This window comes from Indicator indicator, chromosome 26, assembly GCF_027791375.1.
Source record: "Indicator indicator isolate 239-I01 chromosome 26, UM_Iind_1.1, whole genome shotgun sequence".
Lineage (NCBI taxonomy): Eukaryota > Metazoa > Chordata > Aves > Piciformes > Indicatoridae > Indicator > Indicator indicator.
The window spans coordinates 7524149-7535108 of record NC_072035.1 but is presented as its reverse complement, the minus strand read 5'-3'; the positions used below and the strand labels follow the sequence as shown (position 1 = coordinate 7535108).

General features: G+C 49.9%; 1 protein-coding gene and 5 non-coding genes across 6 annotated transcripts; 1 reads left to right on the top strand and 5 right to left on the bottom strand.

The window, feature by feature from the left end:
- Positions 1 to 3800: 3800 nt before the first annotated feature.
- UBB (ubiquitin B) lies at positions 3801 to 5244 on the bottom strand. Its single transcript, XM_054392989.1, has 2 exons — positions 5053 to 5244; positions 3801 to 4568 (listed from the first exon to the last, which is right to left on the bottom strand). The coding sequence occupies exon 2, from the start codon at positions 4561 to 4563 to the stop codon at positions 3874 to 3876; it is 690 nt and encodes a 229-aa protein (XP_054248964.1). The 5' UTR covers positions 4564 to 4568; positions 5053 to 5244; the 3' UTR covers positions 3801 to 3873.
- Positions 5245 to 8527: 3283 nt separating this feature from the next.
- Positions 8528 to 8599, bottom strand: TRNAA-UGC (transfer RNA alanine (anticodon UGC)). Its single transcript has one exon. It is a non-coding gene; the product is annotated as a tRNA-Ala (tRNA).
- Positions 8600 to 8957: 358 nt separating this feature from the next.
- TRNAD-GUC (transfer RNA aspartic acid (anticodon GUC)) lies at positions 8958 to 9029 on the bottom strand. Its single transcript has one exon. It is a non-coding gene; the product is annotated as a tRNA-Asp (tRNA).
- Positions 9030 to 9253: 224 nt separating this feature from the next.
- Positions 9254 to 9326, bottom strand: TRNAF-GAA (transfer RNA phenylalanine (anticodon GAA)). Its single transcript has one exon. It is a non-coding gene; the product is annotated as a tRNA-Phe (tRNA).
- Positions 9327 to 9747: 421 nt separating this feature from the next.
- TRNAD-GUC (transfer RNA aspartic acid (anticodon GUC)) lies at positions 9748 to 9819 on the bottom strand. Its single transcript has one exon. It is a non-coding gene; the product is annotated as a tRNA-Asp (tRNA).
- Positions 9820 to 10079: 260 nt separating this feature from the next.
- TRNAA-UGC (transfer RNA alanine (anticodon UGC)) lies at positions 10080 to 10151 on the top strand. The gene has a single exon. It is a non-coding gene; the product is annotated as a tRNA-Ala (tRNA).
- The last annotated feature ends 809 nt before the right edge of the window (positions 10152 to 10960 follow it).

Here is a 10960-nt window from a genome sequence, read left to right as displayed (position 1 = left end):
CTGCTATTTCATGATTCATAGATGAATCTTTCATTCATAGAGTCATAGATCTTTCATTCATTCAAATCTATGAGATTTCAATTCATCGTATTTGAAAAATACTAATTTTGCTCTGCTCATAGAAGACAAAACAAGCATCTGTCTTCATGATTTTTGTCCAATATCCTTCCTCTCATTGAGAAATGAGCAGTTTTCACGTTAAGATGGCTCTGCTGTAAAAATATTATTTTTGCTAGTGTTTCCAGAGTCGTGCTCTCTAGACACGTAAGGGAGGAACCACAATGAATATAGGTAAAAGGAACACAAAAATGCCATTGTTCCCAGTAGATAAGTTCTCAGAGTAAAACTCCATTCTTCCAAAGCCAGTGCAAGCTTTTCTTAATCCTTGTATCCCTCCCATACCTTTAGGCAGGAATAGCAAGTTCCTTTCCCACCCTCTAGTTTGGGATGCAGTTCCTAAATCAGCTTGAGTTGAAAGGAAACTTAAAAGCTTGTCTAGTTCCAACCCCTCTGCCACAGGCAAGGAAACCTTCCACTAGATGACTGAGGTCCAGAGCAGCACCTGGGGCTTCAATCATCATCCTCAGTTGTGGCATAGAGACCCAGCTCTGCTGTAGGTGGACCTGACCAAGTTTTAGTGCTCTATACTGGTTCTCATGACCACAGCATTCATATTACACAGATTCAAGGACTCATGTTAGACAAGAGGTCTTAGGCCAATCCATGAATTTTGATACTGAGGTAACTCCAACTCTGGAGCTGGCCTCTTTAATACACAGTGAAGATTAAACACCTCTGCTCTAAACGTGAGAGTTTACCACCAACAACACCCCTTATACCTATAGGGCATCTAGCACCTCTTTGGGCAACACGTGCAGTGCCTCATCAACCTTGGTGTTAAAATGTAATATACATAATATACAACCCAGGCCACCTCAGGGAAGGGCTGGGTCCATTCATGGCCAACATATTAGCAGGAGAGCTACTTCGTGTCTCAGGAAAGGGAGCAAGCACAGGCAGCTGTAAGGGGCTTCGCCAAGTGACAAACTGTCAGCTCGAGACCCAAGGCTGAACCCCGGCCTCTCTCCAAGGAGAAAACATCAATCGCCTCCATCACCTCTTAACCTGCCTCTGTTTTTCCAAGGAACTGAGGCTTTTCTGTATCTTGTGCACCTAATGTGGTCCTGAATAGAAGCCTGGTTGACTCATCCCTTGAAGTGTCTAGAATTCAGTAGCAAATAAAAAAGAGAAGACTTCAGTCTGTGACAGCCTATTTTAAAACAATGACATTCACCATCCCACTGTCTACACTCTTAAGCTGATCTGAGCTAAAGGGTCTACAAACTGGAGTGCACCTACCTTCACTATCCTCCATGGTGTGATGTGTGGGTGCCAAGGGGAGACACAAGCCCACAGTTCCCATCCAGGCAGAGGACAGCACAGCAAAGGACCAACTCTTGCCATGGCCTTCACCTTGGTAGAACATCTGTGTTTGTGTCTTTAACTATGTCATCCTAAACCTTTTTCCTCACTTGTTGCCTCTAATTGCCATACCAGTTAATGTCTTTGTCTGGGTCTCTGCAGGGGAGGCAGCTGCTGGCCATACCCCGTTCTCCAGCAGCAAAGCTTTCAGACCCAGCACAAAGCAGCTGTTGTGTGCTCCTGTGCTTTAAAATATTCTGCTAGAAAGAAATCCTGTCAACAGTTTTCCTTCAAATAAACCAAAGTAACCATCAGCCACTGAGGGACACCATGAACCCTGTGAAGTTGTCAGAAATGACAGAACAAAAGACATCCTTACTGCTTCCACAATGCTTTCCTGTTTTCATCAAATGTTGCTGTTCTGTGGTTTACCCTACCCGAGATGTGGTCTCCACTCATGAGTGATGTGCTGTGGAGTGTTTGTGCTGCCTCTGTTAACAATCCCTTGAAGTCAGTGAAATCCAACAAAGCAACCTGCAGAGATGAGCACTTTGACTCAGTTTATGAGACCAAGGTGCATGTTTCTCCTCCAACAAGCTGCTTTGCCTGGTTGCACCACATCCACTTGGATCACACTGAAGGCTGTTATGTATCTGTACAGCATTGTAGGTTTCAGGTACAGCACTGTTGTTTTTGTTTCTCACTGAGGGATTTAAAATAAAATTAATTTCTCAGAATACAGCACCACAGTCCTGCATGCAGGCTTGTGACATCCATCAAGTGTCCCCATGTCCTCCTGCATTTCTGCCCCCACAGCAATCATGCCACCTTCAAATAAGAGCTGCTTGCAGCTATTGTTTACAGCTTTTTTTTTACCCCAATAAAATCTTCCCAGGCATGTGAAGAAAGGAGCTGCAGTGCCATCCTTAAGCAGTCTGCCCCAGACAAAACAGCTACATTTAAGGAGCATTTTGCTTGCTGCATAAATGATGATTCAGAGACCAGAACAAGTTCTACTGTTGAGGAGTGTATAAAGTGAACAAGGGTCCTCAGGGCCCTCCACCACCCCACCCAGCTTAACAGCAGCATTTACCAGCCCATGCAGGGCCTAGGGCCAGTGCCCAAGGGCCACAGCAGTGGCAAGGTACCAACTCTGACCTGGCAGAGGCTGGAGCTCAGCAGCCTTCAATAGCTTCTTCCAGTTCAGCACAGATCTTGATTATGCAAGCTTCTTGCTCAGGAGCTTCTTCCAGTTCAGCACAGAGCTTGATTATGCAAATTTGTTCTTTATGGATCACAGAGCACTAGGAGCATCTTCCACCACTCCTTCAATCAAGAATTAAGTTGGTATTACTCAAATGCTGCTATATCCCACCCTTCCGGTTAGGGTAGGATCACATCAGTCAGCAGCTGAATTCTCTCCCCACACCCCCCACCCCAACTCCCATGACACCCTCTCCCAAAATCAGGTCACATCACCATGCCTGTAAATGGCATCTTTCATGCCTTAGCTTCCCCTCCCTGGTTCCGTGTGCACAGTGGTCAACTACCCATGAGCTCCCACAGCCAGCAACCTCCACCTCACCACAGAACCCCTCAGTGGAGACTTCCATCCGTGTTTTTACAGCACATGGGAACTGCTCCGTGACATTTGGCTCTTGCTACTGTCCTGTTGCCACTTGTTGCATGGCTGGGATGCAAGCATAGTCCAGACTTCCAATACTTGCATATCTGAAATGACAAAGTGTGCTCAATATGCATTAACTGCCAAAAAAAAAAAAAAAAAGTCTACCCCAGAACTGGATGAGGAGACTCACTAGGCCAGGCAACTTTCCAAAGCCCCAGACCCAAGGACTACAGGACCATCAGTAAAGTCCTACCACTGCCCACCCTGAAGCCATCAGAGCCAGCTACTGGGCTGTGATACATGTGGGGCTACTGTTTTGCTATTACTCTATCTGCAGAAAGACCAGGTCTAGCAAATGATGGGCAAAGCAGCACTGCCAGCTCCAGAACAATTGCAGTCTCCTGTTACATGTTCAGGCTTACACAATGCTACTAGATGCAGATCATCTGCAGCCTGGCACTGATCTTCAGCCAGTTATGAAAACACTTACACAAGTTCAGGAAAACCACTGCTAAGGACAGTTCCTCTTTCCAACTGTGTGCATGCCTTACATAACAAGGTTTTGCAACACCTTTGGAAGTGAAATCCTATCATTACTGTGTATGAGACTGCTACTGGAGGCGAATCCATGTCATTCATGTGTACTAGACAGTTACTGGAGATGGAACCCTGTTATTGCCCTTCATTAAACAGCTATGCTTGCTTAAGGGTGGAAACAGTTGTTCACAGAACTTCACACGAGAGCTTTTCTGGATGCAACAGCTTTATTAGAATGATTAAGTGCAGAGAAACTTTTACTTGAAAACAAGTAGCAACTGGCCAGTTCAGTTACCACCCCTCAGGCGCAGGACAAGATGTAGGGTGGATTCCTTCTGGATGTTGTAGTCAGACAGGGTGCGTCCATCTTCCAGCTGCTTGCCAGCGAAGATCAATCGCTGCTGATCAGGGGGAATGCCTTCCTTGTCTTGGATCTTGGCCTTGACATTCTCTATGGTGTCACTGGGCTCTACCTCCAAGGTGATGGTCTTTCCTGTCAGGGTCTTCACGAAGATCTGCATGCCACCTCTGAGGCGAAGCACCAAGTGCAGCGTGGATTCCTTCTGGATGTTGTAGTCAGACAGGGTGCGTCCATCTTCCAGCTGCTTGCCAGCGAAGATCAATCGCTGCTGATCAGGGGGAATGCCTTCCTTGTCTTGGATCTTGGCCTTGACATTCTCTATGGTGTCACTGGGCTCTACCTCCAAGGTGATGGTCTTGCCTGTCAGGGTCTTCACGAAGATCTGCATGCCACCTCTGAGGCGAAGCACCAAGTGCAGCGTGGATTCCTTCTGGATGTTGTAGTCAGACAGGGTGCGTCCATCTTCCAGCTGCTTGCCAGCGAAGATCAGCCTCTGCTGATCAGGGGGAATGCCTTCCTTGTCTTGGATCTTGGCCTTGACATTCTCTATGGTGTCACTGGGCTCTACCTCCAGGGTGATGGTCTTGCCTGTCAGGGTCTTCACGAAGATCTGCATTTTCCCTGGAAAAAAATCACTGTACTTTAGTCACTCCTCCCACTCTTTCCCATGACAGCCCCAGCAGCAGTCCAGCACCCCTCGGCTGCGCTCCCTGTCCCCGCGCCACACGCTGTGACGTCACAGCGGAAGCACCGTGGGACACATCAGTGGGCGGGGCCACCCACCCCCTTCCTCTTCCCGCCCAGGGGGCGCGCGCGCCACCATTTTGCGGGGCTGTTGCGCTTGCGCGGTCGCCATTTTGTCGGAGGCTGCCCGGACTCCTCTCAGCCTATCTCCGCCGCCGGCTCGCAATGCTGCCGCTAAAAGCGAACTTCTCGGCTTAGAACCCACCATCTCCTTCGGCAACATCCCCTTTTCCCTGAGCATACACACACCTCCCGTCTGGCCGCCCACCATGCGTCTAAACCCTGCCGCCTCCACGACAATTATCTCTACCCTCCGCTTTCCCCGCGGAGAGGCGGTGAGGTCGAGCAGCGGCGCACTTACCGAGAGGCTCACAGGTCAAGCCGACACAAACACACCCTCCTAACCTTACACAAGTGCGCCACACATTCCTTTCCCGTCCTTTATATGGCCTTCTGTGCCCCGCCTCCGCGGATAGGATCACTCCGCCAAGCACTATGTTCCTTGCGGCGCTCGCTACAGCATCACTGTGCGGGTAAAAATAAACGAGGCCCGGCAGTGCGGAGGAGTCAAGTGTCTCGTGAGTCGCTCGTCCGAAACGGTGGGCGGGGGCAGCAGTGAGTGCGCAGCGCGCAGGAAATCCTGGGTTGGCACTCGCGGAGCGGAGCCAGGGCCCGCAGGACCGGGGCGAGGGGGTCTGGGGTGCCTCAGCGAGCCGAGCCTGTGGAGTTAACCTCTGTACCTAAAGCTTCTTTTAATAGCCTTACACTTTTCTAAGGGATTTAAACCCCTGACGCAGCGTCCCTGTTCCAAAAGCACTTCCTTGCTTTTCCTCCCTGGGGCAGAGGGAGGGGCAGCTCTGCTGTGGGTCTTACTGGGAGGCAGTTCCTGAGGTGCTGGTACGGACTGGGGATTTACTCCCAAGCAAACCGTGTATTTCTATCCAGGATGGATTTCAGCATGCTTGACCGAGAAAAGTGGTAGGGGAATGTGGTCTCCCTCACCTAGAACCAGGCCTGCTGCGACCGACAAGGGTGAGGCCTGCAGGCAGGCTTTTGTCAGGCCCTTTGTGCCTTCATGGCCTGCGAAGCAAGAAAGGCACCACAAAGCAAGTCGGTGTCCAGCTGCCATAATACTGCTGGGGCCTGAGGCTAGAGCAGCCTGAAGGACTGAGCCCACACCAGAGCAGAGAGGCAGAAGGAGACTCCTGCGAAGCAGATGGAGGTCAGGCAGCCCCCTAAGGCGAGAGGAATAGGGAGGGACAAAGAGGGACTGCTGCACAAAGAGATCCAAGACCTGCAGGCAGTCTGTCTGCAGGGCATACAATCAGTGACTATATACATGCACACGTAAAACGGAGTTTGCATCTGAGGTACAATGGAGTTTATAATGCTGGACTAAGGCTCTTGCCACTGGGGTAAAATCAGTCAGAAATGGAAACAATAATATCTATTTTTGTATTCTATTATCATTTGCAGAGCACTTTGGTACATCTGTTGCCCCCTGTACCATCCCAGTCAAACTACAAGGGCACAGATGCGAACAAAATGGAGCTTTGTTTGCAGGATTCAGAAGATACCATTTGGTTCGAACTGCCCACGAAAATCCTTCCTTTGCCGGCACTGCCGCCTACCAAACGGACACAGATAACATGCAGGGCTGCACACCAGTAGGAGGGCAGCAGAAGCCCAGCAACAGCTTTGTGATTGGTTTGAGGGAAAGTGGCTTGCATTTGCCTGACACATGGAGAGGAATACTGTGGGGAGCTTCTCAGCCTGTCCTGTGTAAGTGTTAAAAATCAGCATTGCAATAGCCATAATAATTTCAAGCATCCAGGTCATTTAGCTGGGGAAAAAAAAATCTACAACAGTCTTTTGGTTTTTTTCTCACGTTAGAGTTGTGCTCAGTGGCTTATAATAACTATGTGCACATGGAGGTGCATGAATATAAAAGATTGGAATAGCCTTTGAGATTTAGGTCTTTCCTCATCAGAAAGTGAATCCTTATGCTAAATGTACTGCTCCATTTACAGAATGCTCAGGACTGGTCTGGAAGTAGTTGAAAAGGACACAACAGTATATTTCTTGATAAGGTGGAATTTTTTAACAGGAAGAAATTAAGATGACATAGTGCTGTTCTTATGTCATTAGGGTAGGCAGCCAGCTGCTGAGCACCCTGAGTGAATTTGTGCCTGATGTCTGAATCAAATGATGGAGCAGAACGCCCCTAAAGGTGCAGGTTTGTGTTACATCCAGATTGCCAGGCAGATTTTAGGCTCTAGTGCAACTGAGCCTGTAAATAGGTCTGGCTGGATGGCAGAGCCGTGCCTTGCTGAGCTGGGAGGGGCTTTCTGTGAGCAAGGCTCTGTCTGTAGGAGTATCCCTTGCTACGATTTCAAGACGAGCTTGGTGAATAGTAGGAAGTTGGTCCTAGCAGACCATAACTGATTACACTGATGTAATCCAGCTTTTCTGTGCCAAGAAGTCTGTTAGTTTGTGCCTGTTACTACAAACTCTGGGTCAGGAACCATCACTTTCTGGTATTCTTGTACAGGGTGTATTCCAGAAGTAAGCTGTCCAGGGAGCCATTTACAACGGGGATCTTCATGCTTACCAGTGCCAGAGCTAAATGCTTGGCTCAAAATAACAACTGGAGTAAAATAAATAGCACAAGTTGCATTTTAACCACTGTGGCAGGAAATGTAATTTTCCATCTGTCACTAGACAGCTCTCCCTATCAGAGCAAGTTGGGTGCACTGCTGGTGACAGCAGCAGAGATAAAACAGCTGGTAACTGAACTGTGTAGATAAAAGCTGTTTGAAGCTCTGCATGGGCTGTGGTCTCTTTGTGCTCTGCATTTCAGGCAGGTTCTGAAGAGTTTCCTGGCCAAGGCAGAACAGTATGAGCCTGGTCAACCCAAGGAGAGCAAAGCAAGGAGCTTGTTTCCCAAGAGCTGTTCCCAACCTGCTCTGAGTGAAACCAAGGTGCTGCCTGTGAGCATTTGGTTGCAGCAGGACAGCAGATGCAAGTGGATACCTCAAATCCAGGGAAGTTTCTGCACCACTGCAACCACCATTGCAACCACCAAGTCACTTGTGATGTCCTGGCTTTTGTGCCTTTCAGTTTGGATCTGGGAGTGTGGTTTAAGAACCCTGAACTAGCTCTGGGCTCACTGCAGGTTTTCCTGTAGCAATCTCTGCTGGTTCTGGGTTGGGGAGGTGTCAGGCAGGGCTGCGAGGCCAGTGTCCCCCCTGCACGTCAGAGCTTGACTCTTCCTTCATCAAGCTGTTCTGAGACTGCAGGGCAATGAAAGACCCAGAGACATGAGAATCATAGAATCATTTTGGTTGGAAAAGACCTTTAAGATCATCAAGTATTATGCAACTCTACCAAAGCTGGTGCTAAACCATGTTCCTCAGGACCACATCTGTGCTTCTTTTAAACCCCTCTAGGGATGCGGATTCAACCATCTCCCTGTGGAGCCTGTTGCAGTATTTGAGAACCTCTCCAGTGAAGAAATTTCTTTTAATATCCAACCTAAACCTCTCCTGGTGCAATTTGAGGCTATTTCCTCTCATCCTATTGCTTGTTACTAGGGAGAAGAGACTAACCCCAACCTGGCTGCAACCTCCTTTCAGAGAGCTGTAGAGAGCCCATCAGTTGTCTTAGAGAGCAATAGTGTTTGTCATAGTCCTCAGGAGAACCAAGTGATCAAAAAGGAGCCATTTTGTGCCACCAGGACACTGCCACCGTGGGCCTTTTTGGGTAGCAGTTTTCTATTCAATACATGTCAAGGGGTTAAAAGAAAAGAGAGAAAAAGGAGAAAAGAGAGGCATTCATGGAGATGCCGGGGATTGAACCCGGGACCTCATACATGCAAAGCATGCGCTCTACCGCTGAGCTACATCCCCCGGCCCCGCTGTATGTTATCTGTCTGGTGCCCAGGTAGCTGCCCCGGCGTGCGGATCTGCACGGAGGTAATGGGGGAGTAGCGAGGGAGTGAGCGAGCGGGCAGAGCAGGGCAGAGGGTACCAGTGCGCGAACAGACCCCGCTCAGCAAAAGGACAGCGGCATCCATGTGCTCCCTAGCCTGTTATTGGGCTGTGAGCGGGATACATCAGTATACGCCGTTAGCTGTGAACGTCACAGACTTTCAGGTGTACTGAACACTCCGTTGGCACACACAAAACTGTGGGGTTTTTAAACCTTTCAGAATTAGAAAAATTTGTGCAGAAAAAAAAAAAAATAGCACTGAAAACACAATGCAACCTCCCCGTCGGGGAATCGAACCCCGGTCTCCCGCGTGACAGGCGGGGATACTCACCACTATACTAACGAGGACGGCTTGCCTCATTTATCTCAGCGGTCCGGGCGATGCCCGTGCAGAGCAACCTGGGCATAAACTCAGCAAAGTGCTACACGAAGAAGCCATTACCGCCGCACACACCCTACATGTGTGCACGGTGCGGTGATACCCTGCCCCTCCCGGCGTAGAACCTGCTCCCTCCGCACTCCGCAGCAAAAGGCACTGCCGCCAAATTCGGTACTAAAGCATAAAAAGCCATTGCCGAAACCCGGGATCGAACCAGGGACCTTTAGATCTTCAGTCTAACGCTCTCCCAACTGAGCTATTTCGGCTCCGGCGCATGGGGTTTCTGACCGTTCCATACGACCCCGCCCAATACACCCTTGGCTCCGGGTGCCCACCAGACCACCATACGAGCATCACTCATGCTGAAGCAATAGCCGCTTTCTGGGGCCGTCCGGAAGAGACCCTTCCCCTTCCTCCACTCTGGTTTGCACCTCCGGCAGGGCGGACACGGGACCACAGACATCCCCTAAATACCAGCAGCGGGGTACCCTGGGAAAAGAGGGGCACCCTGCATCCCATCCAGGGTATACTAAAGCAGCTCAACCCTCTTCCCCTCACCCTGCACTGTCTGCTCCTGTGTGGAGGTCCTGGGTGGCGAGAGGGTGACACAGCCTTTGGTTCGCAGGCGCCGCGATTCCACAGGCATGGCCTGTGCGGGAAAAGGCTCCAGGAAACAAAATTTCCAATCTCCCCGTCGGGGAATCGAACCCCGGTCTCCCGCGTGACAGGCGGGGATACTCACCACTATACTAACGAGGATTGGCACACAAACCACTTTTCCCGCCTTCTGCTATATAGGCGTGGACGCCTCCAGCAGTGCGGGACGTTCCCTGGACAGAGCTGCCAGTTCTGAGCAGAGCTGCCCCTCCGCTCCGCGCAGCTCCCGCAGCTGCTGTCGGCCAGACGGCGCGGAGCAGAGCTGCGCGGTGCGAGGGGTGACGTACGAAATCTATTCGCCGGACGCGACATCTGGCCTGCAGTCGATCTGTATGAGCTGCGAAGACAACCGTTCTCAACAAGGGGATGTAGCTCAGTGGTAGAGCGCATGCTTTGCATGTATGAGGCCCCGGGTTCAATCCCCGGCATCTCCACTTCGTTTTCTTTTCCTCTCTTTTTTTGATCCGCTCCTTTCCTTCCTCTGAAGCCGATCGTTTTTATGTAGAATGGACTATTTCAGTTGAAAGGGGTCTACAACGACCACCTAGTCCAATTGCCTGACCAACACAGGGCTCACCAAAGTTAAGGTGTGTTGTGGAAGTGTTCAATGCTGACAGGCCTGGGGCACTGACCCCCTCTCCAGAAGGCCTCTTCTGGGGTCTGACCACCCTCTCTACAGAAATGCTTCCAAATATCCAGGTCTAAACCTCCCCTGGCTCAGCTTTGAACCATTCCCATGCATCCTATCACTGGATCCCAAGGAGAAGAGCTCAGCACCTCCCTCTCCACATCCCTTCCTCAGGAAAAATCTGTTTAGAGTACAGGTGACTTCATGAGAGAAAACTGCTTTACCTTGCCCAGTTTCACAAAGAAGCCTTAATTGGTAAGTAGGCTCTGATATTTTCCCTTTTTCCATTCCCTCCCCTAATCACAGGGCAGTTTGCTGTAATTCTTGTGAGAGAAAGGAACCAAGAGCTCCCAGCAACCTCCTACCTGTGGTCAATGCTAAACACTACAGTGCTGCGGCATCTACATTATAAATACTCACCCTCAACAAGCTATTTTCCTTCTCGCTCAAACACAAAAGCTGATGTTTCATCAGTATTAGACATTTTTAACACTCAGTTGTGTCCTGGCCTGGAGCAGTGGATGCTGGCATCCAGCGCTTTCTGTGCTTGGGTTGCTTCAGCTTCGTCCAGAGCATGGAGACAGCAGGATCACTGCCCACACCTTCACACTGTGG

Bases quoted from the DNA above. Each gene is read 5' to 3' on its own strand.
- UBB (XM_054392989.1), bottom strand. From the start codon at position 4,563: ATGCAGATCTTCGTGAAGACCCTGACAGGCAAGACCATCACCCTGGAG.